At 40.0% G+C, this 22,374-nt stretch overlaps 1 protein-coding gene across 5 annotated transcripts in view; it reads left to right on the top strand.

Moving 5' to 3' along the window:
- DDC (dopa decarboxylase (aromatic L-amino acid decarboxylase)) overlaps window positions 1-22,374 on the top strand; it is a 112,732-nt gene that overhangs the window by 36,258 nt on the left and 54,100 nt on the right. For all 5 annotated transcript variants that reach the window (XM_006875284.1, XM_006875282.1, XM_006875285.1 and 2 more), the window contains one exon: window positions 19,395-19,461. In XM_006875284.1, the coding sequence (XP_006875346.1) occupies window positions 19,395-19,461 (67 nt within the window). The remainder of the gene's footprint in view (window positions 1-19,394; window positions 19,462-22,374) is intronic.

Genomic DNA, 22,374 nt, shown 5'->3' with positions numbered 1-22,374 from the left:
AAGAACATCATCCAGGAAGAAAACACAAAGTCATTAAAAAGACAAGAAAGAAGGAAACTATCAAAATGGATGTCAGAAGAGACACTGAACTTGCTCTCTAGCAGATAGGTGCTAAAGTAACTGGAAGAAATGAGGTGGTACAAGAGCTGAACAGAAAATTTCAACAACAATGTTTAACAATAACAAATCTTGATTGGACACCACTCATCTGTCAGTTTGTTGTACTGTGGTGATTTGCTTATTGCAAATAAGCTGAAAACGATGCCACTGAATTTTTCATTTCAGCAGGGTTACCCATGATGGACAGGATTCATCAGAGCTTCCAGATTAAGACAGACTAGAAAGCAGGAGAGTCAGACCACTTCTTAATAGTTAGCCACTGAAAGCCTTAGGAATAGCAGCAAACTATTGTCAGGTATAGTGTCGGAAGATGAATCCCTCTTGTTGGAAGGCACTCAAAATAAGACTGGGAAGAGCTGCCTCCTCAAAGTAGAGTTGACCATGATGACGTCAATGGTGTAAAGTTTTGGGGAGCTTCATTTATTCATGTGGCTGAACTCAAAATGAGGAGCCACAACTGCAGGCATTCATTAGTAATAGGAATGTGGTATATACAAAGTATGACTCTAGGATAATTGGAAGTTGTCACAAATGACATGGAATGTAAAAAGTGCAGTGTCTTAGACAGTAGTGAGCTGAAATGGACTGGTATTGGCCATTTTGAATCAACCATATGGTTTACCACGCTGAGAAAGACAAATTCAAGAAGAAAGGCATTGCATTCATCATCAAAAAGAGCATTTCAAGATCTGTCTTGAAGTACAATGCTATCTGTCTCTGGCTAGAAGCAGAGTAGAATTGCTTCTTAGTGTATCTGAGAGTGCAAATCTTTACAAGAGCTGACATCCTCTTCTTTCTCTTCAAAACAGCTGGTGGGTTTGAACTGCTGAGGTTGCAGTTAGCAACTCAACACTTAACCCACTCTGTGGAATTCCTTCATTTCACTTAAGAAGTAGTAAGACCTTGAGGTGAAAATCAGTGTAGTATATAAGAGAAAACAATTAGTTTTTCATGATTAAGTATGATGTTTCAATAAAAAGCCTAAACCCGCTTCTGTAGAGTTGATTCAAACTCCTGGCAATGCTCTGGAACTGCCCCGTACAGTTTCCAAGGCTGTGATCTCTACAGAAGCAAAGTGGGTTTGAACTGCCAATTTTGTGGTTAGCAGCTCAGTGCTTATCCCTACAGTGTCACACCAGAACTCCAGGATAATATTAGATATAAAAGATCAATTGAAAAATGTCTCTTATTTTCTAGAAGAGATTGCGTAGAATTGGTATTATTCTTCTTTGAACATTTGGTATTGTTTTTCAGTGAACTATCTGGGCCTGAGATATATTTCTTGGGAGATTTTCAAATTCTGAATTTAATTAGTTTCTTAAGCATTATAGGGCTTTAATTAAAATCATTTATCTCATTTTGTGTAAGTTGTAGTGGCTTGTGTTTTTTAAGAAACTAATTCATTTCATCCAAGTTGTCAAATTTATGTGGGCAGAGTTGTTCATAATCTCTTTTAATACTGACATTCCTGATACTAATTTGTGTCATCTTTCTCTTTTCTGAATCTTGCTAGAAGTTTGTTAATGATCATTTCTTGGAACCCATTTTTGTTTCATTGATTTTCTCTACTTTTTCCTGCTTTCAATTTCACTGATTTTTGTCCTAATATTTGTTATTTGGGCTCATCTTGTTATATTTTCTTTTCTGATCCCTGAGATCTTTCTTTTTCCTAATGTAAGGTGTTAGCCTATGAATTTCCCTTTCAACACTACTTTAGTTAAGTCTCACAAATTTTGATGTTATACTTTCATTGTTATTTAGCTTTAATTGTTTCAAAATTCTCTTGTTGGATTTCTGTCATTGATTTTGGTTGCACCATGATTAGAGAACACACTCAGCTAGTCTCAGTATATGGTCTGTCTTGGTATATGTTCCATCGTGTTGTTGGTGTTAGGTGCCATTGAGTCGGGTAGTGACTCATAGTGTCCCTGTCCACAACAGAACGAAACACTGCCTGGTCCTGGGCCAATCTCACCATTTTTGCCACACTTGAGCCCATTGAGGCTGCCACTTAGCCAATCCATCTTGCTGAGGTCTTCCTCTTTTTCTCTGACCCTCCATCTTACCAAACATGATATCCTTCTCCAGCAACTGGACCCTCTTGACAATATGTCCGAAGTATGAGAGACAAAGTCTGGCCATCCTGGCCTTCAAGGAGCATTCTGGCTATACTTCCAACCCAGAATATTCCATTGGTACTTGAAAATAACATGCATTCTGTTGTTGTTGGGTAGCATCTTCTACAAACGTTTGCTATATCCTGTAGGTTGGTGGTTTGAGTTTTTCTTTCTTGTGTAGAGTAAACTTGCTGATATTCTTCTAGTTGTTTTGTCAATTGTTGAGTGAGGGGAGTTTAAGAATTCAACTATTATTGTGGAGTCTTTTATTTCTCCTAATTTTTGCCTCACATTATTTATTTATTGTTTGATTGCTTTGTAATCTTAATGGATTGACCCTTGCTGGTAATTTTCTTGGCTTTGAAGTCTACCTGTTATTAAAATAAACACTGCTTTGTTGATTAATGTTTGCCTGTCATATTGTTTCCAATTTTTCACTTCCAATCTACCTGTGTCATTAGATTTGAAATGAATTTCTTTTAGGAAGCATAGTTGGTCATGCTTATTCATTTTTGATCCACTGTTAATCTCGGTCTTTCCATTGATGCCTTTAGGTAATTTACATTTAATGTAATTATTGATGTTAGGGCGTGAGTCTGTTTTTTTATTTGTATTTTCTGTTTGTTGTGACTGGTTTTTTTTGTTTGTTTGTTTGTTGCTGTTTCTCTATTTTCTTTATCCCTCTTTCCTCTGGGTTATTTATTTTTTTATAATTTAATTTTTATTTATCCATAGACTTTTTTTTTTTTTTTTAGTACATATCTGTGTGTGTTTTTCACTGCTTGCTCTATGTATTAAATTACATATACACTGTTGGTTAATGTGCTGGACTGCAAAGTCAGTTTGAACCACAAGATCGACAGTTCAAGCTCACCAGCTGCTCCTTGGAAATCCTATACAAGGTCGCTATGCTTCAGAACCAACTCAAAGACTCTTAACAACAACAACAACACAACAACAACAACAATATATTATCACAGTGTACAGTATAAACTCTTTTCCAGTTGAAGTGAATTATAGAAACCTTATTTTCCTTATCCCCTTTGCCCCACTCCATTATAACATAGTTATCTTGAATATTTCTTCTACATACATTGAGAACCACAACAGATAGCATAATAACTTTAGTTTCAAACATGAAATATAATTTAGAAAACCTAAGAGAAGGGAGCACAGTGGCTCCATAGGATGATACTGGACTACGAACCACAAGGTCAACAGTTCGAACCCACCTACCACTTCATGGGAGAAAGATGAAACTTTCTGCTCCCACAAAGATTGAAACAGCTTTGGAAACCCTATGTAGGGTTGCTATGAGTCAAAATAGACACAGTGGCACTTAGCAACAACAGCAAGAGAAGGAAAGTTTGTTGTGTTTACCAGTATTCTTGTTCTTTCTACTGTTATCTTTTCCTAGGGATTCAAGATTATTTCTTTTATTGTTTGCATTCTGTCCAGAAAACTTTCTTTAGTTTTTATTATTTTCTTTTTAGGGTCATAAATTCTCTCTCTGTCTCTTTTTGACTTGAGAATGTCTTGATTTCTCATGTATCCATGAAGGATAAAAAAAAATACTGAACTTCATAATACTAAAATTTTTATCTAATTCTTTTTAATGAGTTTTTATTCTCTGTGAAAATTCCATCTTTTCATTTATTTAATTGAACACATTCATCATAATTATTTTGATAAGGCTATCTGTTCACTAATATCTGTTATCTCTTTCAAGTCTCTTATCTATTTTGCCTTTTTCTCTTGATTTCTTAATCCTGTTCCTTTTTATACCTGATAATTTTTAAAAAAATCTATGTTGAACTTAGTGTATGAAGTATATACTATTGGATAGAGGCTTCAGATTATGTAATTTCCTCTATAGAGACTTCATCCTAGCCTCTGGTAGGAAGCTACAAACGTGGAAGACCACTGCAGTATAGACAGAAGCTGTGCTTTCACAAAACTCCATTCTGGTTTTGCAAATCTCTGATTATCTCTTCTTTGTCTCTACTCCTATGGTGTTGCCTTCCTGATAACCCCACTGCCATTGAGTTGAGGGCCTCAAATCCCATCAGTGGGAAGACATTAAAAAGTTTCAAAAGTAGCTACAACTAAAAGGGCCAGGATCCTAGAGCGAAGAGAAAGTCATGGAGTGAATCCAACATTCTGCCCACTGCCTTTCTCTCAGTGCCTGTGCTGATTGTTAAGGGTTTAGGTGCTGAGAAGCTGCTCTTTGAGGCAGAGGGCCTTATGTGAAGCTCTGAAGCCAGAGAGCTTGTAAGAACTTCCCAAACCAAAACAAACCAACTGCCGTCAAATCGATTCTAACTCATAGCGACACTACACAGCGTTTCTGAGACTGTAGATCTTTACAGCTGCAGACAGCTGCATCTTTCTCCCATAGTGTAGTTGGGGAGTTTGAACCATTGACCTTGCAGTTAGCAGCCTAACACCTAACCCACAGCACCACCAAGGTTCAGAGTCCCAGTTCATTGGTAGAAGACACTGGGTTATACAAATAGCAAATGTGCTCAACTAGTTGGAGGTTGGAGTCTACCCAGAGGCACCTTGGAATATTGGTTTGGTGATCTAATTAAAAGAAAACATCGAAAACTCCATGGAAAACCCTATGCTACTCTGACACACATGGGATTGCTTTAACTTGAAACAGACTTGATGACAACTTTGTTTGTTGTCTTTATTGGCACAGACCTCAATTTTTGTCTTCCCAACACAACCAGACCACTAAACACTCCACTCAGAGTTTCATCTCCTTTTTGTCTTTCTTCTTGGCCTTTTTCCTTTTAACTTAAGAAGTAGCATATAACTTGATGGGAAAACAATACAGCGTATCAGGTTCAAGTTTCTGTATTTCCTTTCTCTCTGGAATCTTGGTCCCTCAAGTTCTGATTTCATGGTAGATCAACACTCCATTACATTTCCTTAGGCCTGTGAGGTCTTAAAGAAGCTTTCAGGTGTTGTGGTATAAATGTTGGGTTAACCACAGAGTTGGCAGTTCAAACCCACCAGTCAATCCTTTGGAAAATGATGAGGTTGCTGGCTCCTAAAAAGGTTTGTTGTTGTTGTTGTTGTTATGTGCCATGGAGTTAGTTCCAACTCATAGTGACCCTGTACAGGGTTTCTGAGACTGTAAATCTTTATGGGAGTAAAAAGCCTCACCTCTCTCCTGCAGAACAGCTGGTAATTTCGAACTGCTGATCATGAAATTAGCAGCCCAATTCATAGCCACTATGCTACCAGAGTCTCAAAAACCCTATGCAGGGTCACTATCCGTTCAAATAGACTTGATGGCAGTAGATTTGGTTTGGTTTGCTCAGGTCTTAGAAGCTCTACTGGTCTCACTGCCTTTGCACAAGGGCCCTCTGCCTCAAAGAGCAGCTTCTCAGCACCTAGACCCTTAACAATCAGCACAGGCACTGAGAGAAAGGCAGTGGGCAGAATGTCGGGCTCACTCCATGACTTTCTCTTCTCTCTGGGGTCTTGGCTCCTTAAATTGTAGCAACTTCTGAAACATCTTAATGGCTTCACGTTGCTGGGGTATGAAGCTAATTTTTCTGGAGCTGTTGGTTTGCTACAGGCTAATTCATCATAGTCAAATTGGAAATACAAATTAAAATAATGATGTATTTTTAATGAAGAACAATTTTCCTTTTTTTTTTTAACTATTCTTTTCCTGACTTTAGAAAGTTTAGAAATCATTGCTGAGTAGAGAGAAACAAAAATTAGGGAAAAAGCACTTAACATTTTGGTTTGAATCCTTTAATGCTTCCTCAGCATCTATTTGCAAATATTTACTTGAAATAAACAAAATTAGGATCACGTTGTATAAACTGATTTGTGACTTTGTTTACCTCATTTATTATGGGTCAGGTCATTATTTATTGTATGAAAATGTAATTCTGTTAAACAGTTGCATTGTATTCCATTGTATCTAAATTTCCCTCCTTTTATTCTTTCCAAATTATTTTATAAATGTTGCTAATACTCTACCTGGCCAGTTATTGGGGCAGCACTAAAGGTGTAAGGTAAAATCATGGGGGGGGGGGGGGTAGTGGTAAAGCATCCCCAAAAATGCTGTTGTAAAAATACAGCTCAAATAATGAAAAAAGAGGATTGGACTAAAGGCTTGTGAGAAGAGGACATTTACATACAGAAGGATAGTGCCAAATCCAGCTTCTTATCTTAAATGGGTAGCTATGGGAATGTGAAAGGAGCTCTGGTAGCGTAGTGGTTACGAATCAGGATACTAACCTCAAGGTCAGCAGTTCGAAACTACCAACTGCTCCTCAGGAGAAAGATGAGGCTTTCTGCTTCTGTAAAGATTTACAGCCTTGGAAACCCTGTGCAGGAAACCCCTTATAGCCTCAGAAACCCTGTTATGTATAGGAGTCGGAACTGCCTCCACGGCACATAACCACCGCCACCTTGGGAGTGTGAGGAGTCCTAGTGTGGTGCTGCAGGATCATGCGCTGGACCATTAGGTCCATTTGAACCACACAGTCAGTGGTTCAAACCCAGTGACTCCCTGGAAACCCTATACAGGGTTGCTATGGGTCAGAACTGACTCTACGGCACTTAACAACAAGGACACATGGGAGTATGAAACAGAGCAGAGACCAAATTGAGAAGGAGAAGCAGCTTCAGCTTTGTCTTATTGTCCAGCTGTTCCTATTAAAATTATGTTGTTGTGGTGGTTAATGCCATTGAGTCGGTTCCAACTCACAGTGACCATGTATAGGGTCTCCAAGGAGCAGCCGGTGAGCTTGAACCGCCAACCTTGTGGTTCAAATGGGCCTTGCGGTCCAACGCATTAACCCAATAATTATACATATGCGTAATAATTACATGCATAATTCTGATAGGCAGGCCCAAAGCCTTCATTGTATTCTCAAAGGGTTTGGAAACGCCTCAAAATTCAAGATTCAATGCTAAAAGCAGGGTTGAAACTAAGAAATAGCGATACTACACCTCTGTGAACTAGTCTGGGGTTCAAACGAAATGTCCTTTTTTTTTCTTTGCAATGATTTGCCATATATAATTAGCCAGTTTCATGGTTCAAAGCCAGTTTCAGACCCAATGCAGAGGACAAGCCCTGCAAGGCACTTGGCAGAGAAAAGCTATCTTGTTTAACACAGGGGCAAAAGAAAGTAGGAAAGGGGGGCTGCTCTCGTGGAGGGTTTATGGGCAGCTCCTGAGATGTTGGCTCAGGCAGCAAGTACTGTGGTCTCTTGGCTTGTCAGGGATGGAGCATCCGCTTCCTGCCTCCATACAAATGTGATTATGTCTCTGTAGGGAGGGCTGAAATGAGGTTAGCGTCCCTGTGCCAGACTGAGCTGAGTAATCAGAGCCTGTAGCGGAACAGGTGCTATGACTTCCAAGTGATTTCTGAGAATTAGGATAAGCTGATTTGTAGCTCAGAGTCACGTAGAAAAGCGACTCAGAACATTGTCTACGTGGTCCCAGGCTGTTTGTCAGCCTGGCACAGCCTCAAGCAGAACCTTGGTCTGTCTCTTCATTCCACCCACGGGTCTCTGTCTGAGCTGCCAATTACGTGGGTTTGTTGACAGGGTCTCATTGGCAAGGTTCTCATGTTTTGGCAGGCTTAGACTTCGCTGGCTAGGTTCCTGAGGTCCCATCTTTCCAAGACATTGTGAGAGCAACAAGAGTTAACTAGACCTGTGTATACCTCTTCTATGTTCCTATTTGTGTGTCTGTCTCACGTCTGTCATGTCTGAAGTAAGAGTATCCAACACATAAGGCTGTGTTATGAATAAACATAATGTAGGATAAATGATATCCAATGATAAATATAATGTACGCTCTCAGTACTAGGTATTACACAGAAGAAGCACTCAAAAATGTCATCTATTATAATTATCAACTCTCTGGTAGCATAGGGGTTACGAGTCAGGCTGCTAACCTCAAGGTCAGCAGTTTGTAACTACCTGCAGTTCCACTGGAGAAAGATGAGGCTTTCTGCTCCCGTCAAGATTACAGCCTCAGAAACCCTGTACAGGGTTGCTATGAGTCGGAACCGACTCCACGGCATACCACCACCACCAGTGCCACTATGAGAAAAAGGCAGGATTTGATTGTTGGATGTAAATGCTTTATGTTCTCAATATAAAAAGAAATCAGTAATTACACATACAATAAAAAAGATGACTAAGAATAAGAGTTTACATCAACCAAAATCTCATCTCAAGGAATAAACAGTACTAAAATAAGCCCTGATCTCATGGCGTGGCGTTGTAGGATCCGCACTGGACTGTGAACTACAAGGTTGGCAGTTCAAGCCCACACGCTGCTCCTCGGAAACCCTGTATAGGGTTGCTATAAGTCAGAACCAACTCAGTGACATTTAACAACAGCAAGGTAAACACTGGGAGTATGGTGGCTCTGTACGATAAGCACTGGACTGAGAACCATGAAGTCTGTGGTTTGAGTCCACCAGCTATTCCCTGAGAGAAAGATAAGGTTTTCTGCTTCCATAAAGATTTACAACATCAGAAACCCCATCCAGAGACTATGAATCAGAACTGATTTAATAGCACATAACAACAACAGCAACAATAAACACAAGGTCAGCAGTTCAAACCGGCCAGCCGCTCCTGAGGAGAAAGATGAGACTTTCTGTTTCCTCATGATTTGTAGCCTCAGAAACCCTACACAGGGTCACTATGAGTCAAAACCGACTTGATGGCACACAATAGCAGCAAGAATCCTTGGTAACTGCCTCATGTCTATTTGTTGTACTGTGACGACTTAGGTTTTGCTATGATGCTGGAAGTGATGCCAACGGTCGGGTCACCCATGGTGAACAGGTATCAGTGGAGCTTTTGGACTAAAACAGATTAGGAAGAAGGAGAGGCAAAGCACTTCTGAATGACTAGCCACTGAAAAGTTTATGAATAGCAACAGAACAGTGCCAGACAGCATGCTACAAGATGACCCCCTCAGCTTGGAGGGCACTCAAAATACGACTAAGAGTTGTCTCTTCAAAGGAGACTTGACCTTAATGACATGAATGAAGCAAAGACTTTCGGGACCTTCATTTGCTGATGTGGCACACTTCAAAATAAGAAGAAACAACTGCAAGCATCCACTGATTATCGGAATGTGAAATGTATGACGTATGAATCTAGGAAAATAGGAAGCTGTCAAAAATGAAAATGGAAGCATAAAGATTGATAGACCAGGCATTAGTGAATGGAAATGGACTAGTTTTGGACTTTTAAATGAGACAATCATATGGTTTACTATGCCAGGAATGAGAAACAGAAGAGGAATGACATCACATTCATTGTCAAAAGCAGCATCTCAAGTTCTGTCTTGAAGTATAATGTTGCCTGTGATGGGATAATATCCACACGCTTATAAAGAAGACCAGTTAATGCCAATATTATTCAAATTTATGCACAAACCACTAAAGCTAATGATGATGAAATTGCAGAATTCTACCAACTTCTTCAGTCTGACATTGATTAAGCTTGCAACCAGAATGTATTGGTAATTACTGGTGATTGGAATGCAAAGGTTGGCAATAAAGAGGAAGGATCAGTAGTTGGAAAATAGGGCCTTGGGGATAGAAACAATGCTATCACATGATAGAATTTTGAAAGATTAATAGAATTTTGCAAGACCTGTGACTTAATCTTGCAAATACCTTTTTTTCAACAACATAAAAAAGAATATACGTATGGAATACACAGCAATAAAATTGACTACATTTGCGGGAAGAGAAGATGAAGACGCTCTATCAGCCAAAACAAGGACACAGGTCAACTGTGGAACAGACCATCAGTTGTTCATATGCAAGTTGAGACTGAATCTGAAGAAAATAAAAACAATTCCATGAGAGCCAAAATTTGACCCTGATTGTATCACACCTGAATTTTAGAGACCATCTCAACAATGCATTTGATATATTAAACACTAATGACCAAAGACTAAGGAGCTCTGGTAGCATAGTGGTTACGAATTGGGCTGCTAACCTCAAGGTTGGCAGTTCGAAACTATCAGCTGTTCCGTGGGAGAAAGATGAGGCTTTCTGCTCCTGTAAAGATTTGCAGCCTTGGAAACCCTGTGCAGGGTCACTATGAGTCAGAACTGACTCTACGGTACTTAACAACAGCAACAACAACAATGACCAAAGATTATAGGAGTTGTGGGATCCCATCAAGGACATCTCCATGAAGAAAGCAAAAGGTAATTTAAAAAACAGGAAAGAAAGAAAAGCCCAAAATGGATGTCAGAAGGGACTCTGAAACTTGTTCTTGAACACAGAGAAACAAAAGCAACTGAAAGAAATGAAGAAGCTGAACTGAAATTTTCAAAGGGCAGCTCAGGAAGGCCAAGTAAGATCTGATGGAATGTGCTGGGACCTGGAGTTAGAAAACCACAGAAAAAGAAAACGTTTAGCATTTCTGAAGTTGAACTTCAAGCCTTGGCTTACGACATTGAAGGATGATATGGGCAAAATAGTGAATGATGCAGAAAGCTTCAAAAGAAAATGGAAGGAACACGCAGAATCTCTGCACCAGAAAGAATTGGTTGATGTTCAGCCATTGAAAGAGGTATGATGCAGAATGAGTGGTATTGAAGGAGGAAATTCAAGCTGTAATGAAGGCACTGGCAAAAAACAAGGCTCCAGGAATTGATGGAATACAAATTTGAAATATTTCAGCCACTGATGCAGTACTGGAGGCGCTCATTTGTCTATACCAAGAAATTTGGAAAACCCGACCAACGTATTGGAAAAGATCCATGTTTGTGTCCATTACAAAGAAAGGTGACCCAATGGATTATGGAAATCATTGAATAATATTATTAATATCACATGCAAGTAAAATTGGTTACAGCAGTGCATTGACAGGGAGGTGCCAGAATTCTAGTCAGATTCAGAAGAGGAGGACGTAGAACTAGGGATAATATTGCTGGTGTCAAATGGATCTTGGCTGAAGGCAGAAAATACCAGAAGGATGTTTACTCGTGCTTTTTGGCTACACATATCAACTCTGTTGATAATAGCAAACTGCGGATAACATTAAAACTAATGACTATTCCACGAAGAACCTGGAGGGAGAACAAGGTCAGTTGTTGGAACAAAACAAAGGGCTAGTGAATGGTTTAGAAGCAGGAAACGTATACAACAGGGTTGTATCTTTTCACCATACTTATTAAATCTGTTTGTTAAACAAATAAAAATGAGAAGTTAGATTGTATGAAGAAGACCATGGCCTCAGGATTGGAGCAAGACTCATTAACAATGTGTGATATGCAGTTAATACAACCTTGCTTTTTGGAAGCCAAGACTTTCTGACTAAGATCAAAGACTATCTAGCCTTCAGTATGGATTTTACTTCAATGTAAATAAAACAAAAATCCTCACAACTTGATCAATAAATGGAGAAAAGATTGACGTTGTCAAAGACTTCATTTTGCTTGGATCCACAATCAGTACTCAGGGATTTGTTGTTGTTGTTAAGTGCCTTCGAGTCGGTTCCGACCCATAGCGACCCTGTACAGGGTTTCCGAGGGTGTAAATCCTTATGGGAGTAGAAAGCCTCATCTTTCTCCCGCGGAGCAGCTGGTAGTTTCGAACTGCTGACCTTATGGTTCACAGCCCGATTCATAACCACTACGCTACCAGAGCTCCTTACTCAGGGATAGCAGTCCAGAAATCTAACAGCCTTTTACATTAGGTCAATCTGCTGCAAAAGACCACTTGGAAGTGTTAAAGAGTAAAGATGTCACTTTGAGGACTAATGTGTGCTTGAACCAAGCCATGGTATTTCTAATCAATCACATGACATGCATGCGAAAGTTGGACAGTGAATGAGGAAGATCATAAAAGAATTGATGCATTTGAATTATGGTTGGAAAAGAATATTGAAAGTACCACAGCCAGCCAGCCAAATGAACAAACAAATCTGTCTTGGAAGAAGAACATTAGAGTGCCCTTTAGAAGCGCGAACTGTGTATCTTTTACTCTGAATATGTTGTCCGCAAGGACCAGTTCCTGGAGAAGGACATCATTTTTGGATCAGTGAAGATGAAGAAGACCCCAATGAGATGGAACCACACAGTGGCTGTAACAGTGGGCTCAAACATAAGCAACACTTATGAGGAGGGCATAGGACCGGGCTGTGTTTTTTGTCGGTTGTGCATAGGGTTGCTGTGAGCCAAAACTAAATTACCAAAAGTGCATGGCTTTAATTTTTGCCCTTGCCGTGTTGAAAGTTGTCACTTGAGGACTGAGTTCCCGTTCAGCAAGCCTCTGTGATAAGGTGCTTCCCACTAGGACCAGCTTTGGGGCCATTTTGTTGTGACTGGAGGTGAAACATCTCTGAGCAAGAAGCGGTCCCAAGTACCTTTCTTAGGCCGAGTAGGCCTTCCAAGTGGATCCATCCAGAGGGTAGACACAAGACTACCTTGGCAGCAGCATTTTGAAGCTTTGAAATGTGAATTTGATGTGTACCTCAAATGCAGGCTGTTATGGGTGAACCAGCATCCGAAGTCCTTGAATGGAGTTCTAAGTCTTTCTGGCCTCTTCATGTACATTCTCAGGAATATGGTGCTGCTGAGATCTCAGTGGGGACTCAATAAAGGTTGAAGAAATGGAATTAAATTTCGTTTTCTATTTTTAACTTCCAATGTGATTTGCAGTCAGTTTACAGAGTAAATTGAATTTCAACAATTTATTTTGTTGCATTGTTGCAATCCCCACAATGATTGCAATGTGACAACACTCTTCCCACAATCCTCTCTGTGTTGACCACGTTTCTGTTTGTCCTTTCAGATCCTTTACATCCATCTCAACTTGACCCCTTGGTGAATGTTGCCCTTTTTATCATGTATGGCTTATTGTTTTAAGAAGTGTGGACCTCCCTGGTGTTATTACTCACTTTATTGGTGGTGTTGTTAAGTGCTACCAGTTGGTTTTCACTCATAGTGACCCTGTATAGGGTTTCCAAGGAGTTGCTGGTAAGTTTGAACCATTGGCCTTGTGATTCAAACTGACTTTGGGTACATTGTTTATAGATCTGTATATTTTTTAGCTAAAATGAGAGTACACAGGAGTAAAAGGAGCTCTGGTAGCATAGTGGTTACGAATCGGGCTGAGAATCACAAGGTCAGCAGTTCGAAACTACCAGCGGCTCTGCGGGAATGAGGTGTTCTGCTCCCGTAAAGATTTACAGCCTCGGAAACTCTGTGCAGGGTCGCTATGAGTCAGAACCAACTCCACGGTACATAGCCACCACCACAAAAACGAGTACAGATCAGATTTCTTGAGTATTTACCTGTAAGCACCACATAATAAATCAGTGGTGACCTTATATGGGATAAGGTGGTCCGCCCCAGTTCTCCCTCCAGAGTCCCATCTGGGTAAGGTCCTAGTCAGGGGTTTATACTGATTTGCTAATTCCCAAGAGAGGCCGAGGCAGTGTCTGGGGAATCAACACTGTTTCTCACAGGACCAAACTCACAATCAGCCCAAGATGGATGCCTATGAAATATTGGTCAGCTATGCCTGCACCCTATACAAAGGAACCCTGGTAGCGTAGTGGTTACGAATCGGGTCAGCAGTTCGAAACTATCAACTGTTCCGTGGGAGAAAGGTGAAGCTTTCTGCTCCCGTAAAGATTTACAGCCTCGGAAACCCTGTACAGGGTCGCTATGAGTTGGAACCGACTCCACGGCACGTGACAACAACAACAACAACAACATGCCTGCACCCTATACCAAAGCCTTTTAAATTAGTCACACTTGAATACCAATTTAGAAAACTCCTCTTTGTGATTCTTTTCTCTAGAACTCCCCTCTCTCCGTAAAACATGTCCTGGGCTGGGTTTTCTACAGAAACAAAACCAGTGAAACACACACACATGGATGTATGTATATGTTGTTAAGTGCTGTCACGTCGATTCTGACTCATAGCAACCCTATATAGAGTTTCCAAGGAGCAGCTAGTGAGCTTGAGCCACCAACCTTGTGATACAAACCAACATTGCAGTCCAGCGCATTAACCCACAGCACCACACCACAACTCCATATATGTATATATATATATATAAACTCCTGGTATGGAGCTATAGGATCAGCACTGGACTATGAACCACAAGGTTGGCAGTTCAAATCCATCAGCTGATCCTCAGAAACCCTATACAGGGTCACTGTGAGTCAGAACCGACTTGACGGCACTTCACAACATATGTATACGTTGTTTCTGAGGAGTGACTTGTGAGCTTGAACTGCCAACCTTTCAGTTCAAGCTGGCTTTGCAGTTCAGCATATTATCCCACAGTGCCACATCAGAGAAGTTTATTATCAAGGAAATGGCTTAAAACTATGGAGTCCCAGGTCCCCAGAGGATGAGAGAGAGAGAGCCTTTCCTATATGTTCATTATTTTGGGAGCAGGCCACACCCCAAAGGAAACATCCTTTCAATTGATCGGCTGCTCATGACCACTCATCATAGTTAACTATGCCTGTGTTGTTTCATCACCATGGGAATAAGCGCATCTTAACTGGGAATCCTGGCTTACTCAACTTGACTGAGAACCATAACTATTACAATGCATCGTGGATAGGCTTCACTATATGTTGCTTAGAATGGGGAGAGACCATGAGTTGTACCTTAGGTGGCAGTTCACACGTGTTTGAGACCTCAGTCACTACTCACCAAAGGAGGATGTAGAACATTGTCTTTTGGGACTAAATTATGCCAGTTGACCTTGATATGCCCTGAGACTGGTCCGGAGTCCTTCAGCACTGCAAGGTGTTCAGTTATGGCTAAGAAGTTGTCATAACTTTGTCCCCTGTGTCTACTATATTCATGGGTTTATTTGTAGCACATATAAATATGTATATAGAAATGTCCTCTGTTAAACCTATTCCCACTCCTGTTTACTTTGTAGTGCTGTGGGCTAATGCGTCAGACTGTAAAGTTGTTTGAACTGCAAGGGCGGTGGTTCCAGCTCACCAGCCGCTCCTTGGAAACCCTATACAGGGTCGCTATGGGTCAGAATTGACTCGACGGCATTTAACAACAACAACTCAAGACTGTTATTGCTAATATTGTCTGATTGTAACAATGGTATGGAATAGTAATAGTATTTACCTCTATTGCCTTAAATTCTTAACTCCCATTGTCTTCCTTTGCCTTGATCTTCCCCTTAGTGTTTATTGCCTTTCACTACATCCAAATCAATATGTGGTGTGGTACTGCGGGTTAATGTGCTAGACTGCAAGGTTGGTTTGAACCACAAGGTCAGTGGTTCAAGCTCACCAGTCACTCCTCGAAAACCCTACACAGGGTTGCTATGAGTTGGCACCGACTAAATGGCACTTAACAACAATAAGGACCCTCTAATTAGTGATTTAAGGAGCTCTGGTAGCGTAGTGGTTACGAATTGGGCTGCGAACCTCAAGGTCAGCAGTTCGAAACTACCAGCTGTTCTGCGGGAGAAAGATGAGGCTCTCTGCTCCTGTAAAGATTTACAGCCTCGGAAACCCTGTACAGGGTCGCTATGAGTCAGAACCGACTCCATGGCACATAACAACAACAACAATTAGTGATTTATCCTCCTTTCCCCTCCCATATCTGGTAAGCTTCAAAGAATGTTTTTGTGTATGTGTGTGTGTAAACCTTTTCTTGACTTTTTACAGTTGTGGTCTCGTACAATATGTGTCCTTTTGTGATTGACTAATATCACTCAGCAAAATCTAGTCCATGTTCATCCACGTTATGAGATATTTGGCTGATTCATTATTCGTTAACATTGCAAAGTACTCTAGTGTGAGTATATGCTATAATCAGTTGATCCATCCATCTATTGATAGGCACGTAAGCTGTTTCTGTCTGGTCATTGTTGTGGTTAGTGCTCTGATGAATATGGGTGTGCATAGGTCTACTTGTTCTGTGGCTCTTATTTCTCTAGAGTGTGTACTAAGTAGAGGGAGTCCTGGTGTGCTACTGTAGAATAAGCACTGGACTGCTAACCACAAGGTCAGCTGTTCAGACCCAACAGCCATTTAACAATAACAGCACAACAAGAGCAATTACTGGATCATATGATCATTCTACTTTTAACGTTTTAAAGACATACCATACCATTTTCCACAATGGTTGAACCATTTTATAGACCCACCAGAAGTGTATGAAGATTCCAGCCTCTCCATAAACTTGCCAGCATTGTTTCTTTTTAAAAAACTTTGCTTTTAATGTGATGATACCTTATTGTTGTTTTGATTTGTGCTGTGGGTTAATGAGCTGGACTACAAGGTCAGTTTGGATTAGAAGGTCAGCAGTTCAAGCTTACTAGCTGCTCTCAGAAGCCCTATGAGTTGGAACTGACTCAACGGCACTTCACAACACCACAACAACAATGGCTAATGATCACAAACATTTCTTCACGTGTTTTTTGGCCACGTGAATGTCTTCTTCAGTAAAGTGTCTGTTCATGTCCTCCACCTATTTTTTGATTGGATCATTTGTCTTTTTGTTATTGAGGTGTTGATGTTGTCTATAACTTATCTGACAAATCATTGTCAAAAAATGTTTCCTAGTCTGTGGGCTCTCTTTTAACTCTTCAGTAAAATCTTTAGGTGTCTAATTTTTAGTCATCTACTGTTTGTGTATTTTTCAGCCATGTTTGATAGTGTAGTTATAAGAGTGTTTCAAAAAGTTTGTGGGAAAATGCCATTTGTACACAAACTTATTGAAGCCTCTTTCTATGCCATGTATTAGGACAGCTCAGGTTGCTCCTAGTTTGTCTTTGATCATCTTTATAGTTTTAGAGTTCACATTTAGATCTTTCATCCATCTTGAGTTTGAGATGGATCGGTATGAGGTATGGGTCACACCATCCAGTTATACTGAATGGCCATCCAGTTATATGAACACCAGTTGTAAAAGCACCTATCTCTTCCCAACTTAGTGAGTGTAAGTGTATAGATATTTATTGTAACTATGTCCTCTTGGTTGCATTGGCCTTTTAATCATTATATAATGTCCTTCCTAGTCTCTTTGGTTGGTTTTTGCCTTAAAGTCTGTTTTATCAGAAATTACTATTGCCATTTGCTTGATATACTTTTTTTTCCAACCTTTGATTTTTAGCCTGCTTTTGTCTTTCTATCTAAGATGTAATAGTGATGGGTCAAGCTTTCTTATCTATTCTGCTACTCTCTGTCTCTTGATGGGTGCACTGAATCCTTTTATATTCTTGATGTCTTACTCTCAGGTTGTTATGTGCTGCTCTTGGGTCTCTCAGAAGGATTCTCTTTTGCATTTCTTGTAAGGTTTGTCTGATTTTCACAAACTCCTTTAATTTCTATTTATCTGGAACTAGAATTTAAACATTAAAGCACACACTCTTCTATGCCAAGAAATTTGGAAGACAGCTACCTAGCTAGCTGACTAAAAGAGCTCCATATTTGTGTCCATTCCAAAGAGAGGTGACCTAAGGGAATCATCAGATAATATCCATATTGCATGCAAGTAAAATTTTGCTAAAGATAATACAAAAACAACAGTAACCATACATTGACAGAGAACTTCCAGAAGTTGAAGCCAGATTCAGAAGAGGATGTGGAATGAGAGGTATCATTGCTGATGTCAGATGAATCTTGGCTGAAATCAGAGAATACCAGAAAGATGTTTACCTGTGCTTTATTGACTATTCAAAGCCTTCCATTATGTGAATTGTGACAAGCTATGGACATCACTGAGGAAAATAAGTGTTACAGAACACTTAATTATGCTCATGATGAACCTGTACACAGACCAAGAGGCACACTTAATTGTGCTTACAAGGAACCTGTACATAGACCATGAAGCAGTTGTTCAAACAGAACAAATGAACACAGAATGGTTTAAAATTCAGAAAGGTGTGTGCCAGAGTTGTTTTTTTTTTCCACCATATTTATTCAATCTGTATGCTGAGCACATAATATGAGAAGCTGCATTATATTAAGAAAATTGGAGGAAGACTCATTAACAACTTGTTATATGTCCATGATGCAACCTTGCTTGATAAAAATAAAGAGGATTTAAATGTTTACTCATGAAGATCAAAGGCTACAGCCTTTGGTATGGTTTACACCTCAATGTAAAGATAACAAAAATCCTCACCCCTGGACCAATAAACAACATCCGTATAAACGGAGAAAAGATTGAAGTTGTTTACCTGTGCTTTATTGACTATTCAAAGCCTTTCATTATGACAAGCTACGGACAACACTGAGAAAAATGAGTGTTCCGGAACACTTAATTATGCTCAGGATGAACCTGTATAAAGACCTCAAATGCTGTTTCTAAAGACACATTTCAAAAATGTTTGAGAAATTGCTGGACGATTTGTGATTTCTTGTGTGCTTGCTCCCTGCTCTGTGTACACACACCCCCAACCTAAGTAAAAGTACCCAGACTTTCCATCCTAGAGTAAAAGATCCATTCTTACATTCAGTATATGTGTTGTTGTTGTTAAGTATTATCGAGTTGGTTCTGGCTCATGGTAACCCCATATAGGGCTTCTGAAGAGCTGCTGGTGGGTTTGAACTACCGACCTTGTTCAAAATGCCTGATGGTCCAGTGATTATCCTACAGCACCACACTAAGACTTCTCAATAGATATACATATCTGTTAACATGTATTAATATACATATCTATTAATACATACCTATTAATTATTATATATAATTAATATACATATCTATTATACATATAATTGATTATATGTGCAATATTTTATGTGTAATTATATGTATAATTATACATATAATTAATATACATATCTATTAATATGTATTAATATGTTAATAAAATAGACAGGAACAACTGATGTAGGTGATATGGGTAAGTGCTTCATTTCTGTTCTAAGACATGGTGGGAAATCTCTTACAAATAACATGTTTGTTACCTCAGAGATGAATTTTCTGTCTGAAAATCTGTTTTTCTTAGCCTGTTATGGTACTCTTTATTCAGAGGTTAAATGTGCATCCCTAGACTTACATTTGCAGTTAGAAGATACTCTTTGATCATCACGTTCACGACTGAGCTAGACCCTTTGCAGTGGTGGTGTGGGTAGAGGTATGGCAATGCATGGGGAATAAAACGGTGTCTACTTTTTATTTACCAGGTGGTTGCGACACTGGGAACCACGTCTTGCTGCTCATTTGATAATCTATTAGAAGTGGGTCCTATCTGTAAGTATCCTATTAAATTGTCTTTTGAAAAATTCTCTCACGTGGGGAATTTAGATCTTCCTCTTTAGGCTTTCTTCCTCCTTTTCATTAAATTAATATCGTGATAGATAGTATGCCAAACTCGTTTTGTGTGTGTGTGTGTGTGTGTTGTTTTTTGTTTTTTGCAATAACAGAAACCTCTTTAGTTTGAGTTCTACAAACTAGGAATTTAGACAAATTGGACAGGAGCTGAGTTTTTCTGTTTGTTTTTTTTTCATTTTCAGTTGCCATCAAATCCACTCTTTCTAATGGTGACCATATGTTTTATAGGATTTTCTTTGATTGATGCTTCAGAATTATATAAGTGGGCCTTTTTACTGAAGCGCCTCAAGAAGGATTCAAATTTCCAACTGTTTGGTTAGCAGCTAAGCATACTAACCATTTATACTACCCAGTGACTTCTGAGCTTAGTTACAGCAACACTCCATTCCTAAGACAACTTTGCCAGCAATTTTAAAGTGCTATGAAATTACAAGGGGATATTTTTGTTGTACCAAAAATAACAAACTTTTCAAAACTGTACATTGAGTACCCTCATATACATGAAACATTGTTGTCATTAAGTGTTATCAAGTCAGCTCCGACCCGTAATGACCCTGTGTAGAGTTTCCAAGGAGCAGCCGGTGGGTTTGAACCATCAACCTTGCAGTTCAAACAAACTTTGCAGTCCAGTGCATTAACCCACAGAGCCATACTAGGACTCCAATACATGATATGGTGATGGTGATGGTGGTGGTGTGCCGTGGAGTCGGTTCTGACTCATAGCGACCTTGCATAGGGTTTCCGAGGCTATAAATCTTTACAGGAGCGGAAAGTCTTATCTTCCGCCTGTGGAACAACTGGTAGTTTCGAACTGCTGACCTTGAGGTTAGCAGCCAGACTCATAACCACTACGCTACCAGAGTTCCTTAATACATGATATTTTTGTTGTTGTTGTTATGTGCCGTGGAGTCAGTTCCGACTCATAGCGACCCTGTACAGGGTTTCTGAGGTTGTAAATCTTTACTGGAGCAGAAAGCCTCATCTTTCTCCCGTGGAACAGCTGGTAGTTTCGAACTGCTGACCGTGATATTAACAGCCCGATTTGTAACCATTATGCTACCAGAGGTCCTTAATACATGATACAGGAATGATTTATTCTTGGATTTAGTCTCCTGGTCTATTGTTTTTAGCCTTTTTCAGAATTACGTAAGGTAATTAAACAAATCAACATAACTTTTTTTTTCCCAAAAGACCATCTCCCACAGAAAAGATGTTTAGGTTTTCTCAAAGAAACTAGAATTTTTCTGGGGTTTCAGAAGGTAAAACCACAAAAAAACTACTTTTATTGCATTACTAAAATTTTGTCTTTTACAAGTGGCTCTGGAGACTCACGAGGTCTTGGGAGAATTTCTGTGGATGAAAACACTTATGAAGGAAGGCACCTGGGATCATGAAATCCCCCCTCCCTCTCTGTAGCTCCTAGAATAGGGCTTCTTGGACATTTCTGATGAGTGAGGACAGAGTGGGGTTTTCTGGCATACCTGCTTCCAGCTTTCCACTGGAAAGACCCTGATGTTAAGTGAAAGCCACCTGGCTCTTAGGCCTGTGTCTATGACCCTGTGTAGAGTCTACATAGAGCGCTCAACTGTTGATCCAAATGCTGAGCATGTTCTCATCTCTCCTAACCAAGCAATCACCAGTTCTCCAGACGCAGAGGAGAGCTCCCTTTTCTGCTGGGCCATGGCCTTCAATTCCCAGAGCCAAGAGCATGACGGTATGAGCTGGGCAGGCACTAGTGACAGGAAAGCTATGGCCAGGCCCAGACTCACCACTTAAAGCTGTATGCTTTAAAGTCTTAGAGTTTCATTTTCCCTCAGTATAAAATGAAGGGAAAAACAACCGTTGTAATTGTAAAGTAATCACCTTGCCCTCCAAGGACTATTCAGAGGATAAAGTTAATGCCTGAAAAAATGTACTATGCAAAAGGTGGTATATTGCTTGTGTCCCAGGTGACACTATAACCAGCATCTAAGATACGTGATTTGCTTTCCAGAGCAAGTGTAGGCGTGTTTACCAGTTCACACATGCTTTCACTTTAGCATCTATGGCCTGTGACAGATGTTTGTAAGAAAAACTGGCTGAACATGGTGCAGGGGCCAGGTCTGCAGGAAGGTACAGAGTTATCCATGGGTTACTGGCTATGGTGTTGGCCTCATTCGCTGCAAATTCCTATCACCTCTGCCAGACAGCTTCAAGTCCTCCCTGACTCCGATGTCAGGCTAAGGACTAAATGTCCTGGCTGGCATTCAGCTGATGCAATTCCCCATACTCTTGTGTTTAACTAAAGTGCTTAAGTTTTCTGCAGGACAGAGTCCATTTGGCCCCTGCTTCCCCGAGTCAGCTCTAGCTGCCCACCAGAAAGATCAGGAAGGTGACAGCCATTGTGCATCTTCTTGGGCTCAGGGTCTTCTGCTGTCCTGGTCCCTCCTTTGCTTCCTGAGGCTGGAGACTGTGGATAGAGATTAATTTGTAATGTGTTTGGTGCCAAATACAGAGGCTATTTTGGAGTTATGCTGAAGAAGCCTGCATGGCAAATGCCAAAAACCTTTCATTCACTGCCAAAATCTGTAACTGAAGTTAATTTTGACAGTTGCATTTAGTTATCATTGACAACCATCTAAGTAGCCATTGAAAGAGCCTTAAGAGTTAAGTGAGAGCCTTTTAGCCAACATTCCCTTATCTGATACCATTTATGTGACTGTTTCTAAATATGTAGTAGTCTTCCAATTTTAACACAACTGTTCTGAGATCCTAAAGACCGTAGTCTTTAGTCTGTAATAAACCATTAAAAGGATTCAGAAGTGTTTCCACCCACAATCATCTGACAGGAGA

Source organism: Chrysochloris asiatica, unplaced genomic scaffold (assembly GCF_000296735.1).
Source record: "Chrysochloris asiatica unplaced genomic scaffold, ChrAsi1.0 scaffold00317, whole genome shotgun sequence".
Taxonomy (NCBI): Eukaryota; Metazoa; Chordata; class Mammalia; order Afrosoricida; family Chrysochloridae; genus Chrysochloris; species Chrysochloris asiatica.
The sequence above is the reverse complement of the archived record's forward strand: the minus strand, read 5'-3'. Positions and strand labels throughout refer to the sequence as shown.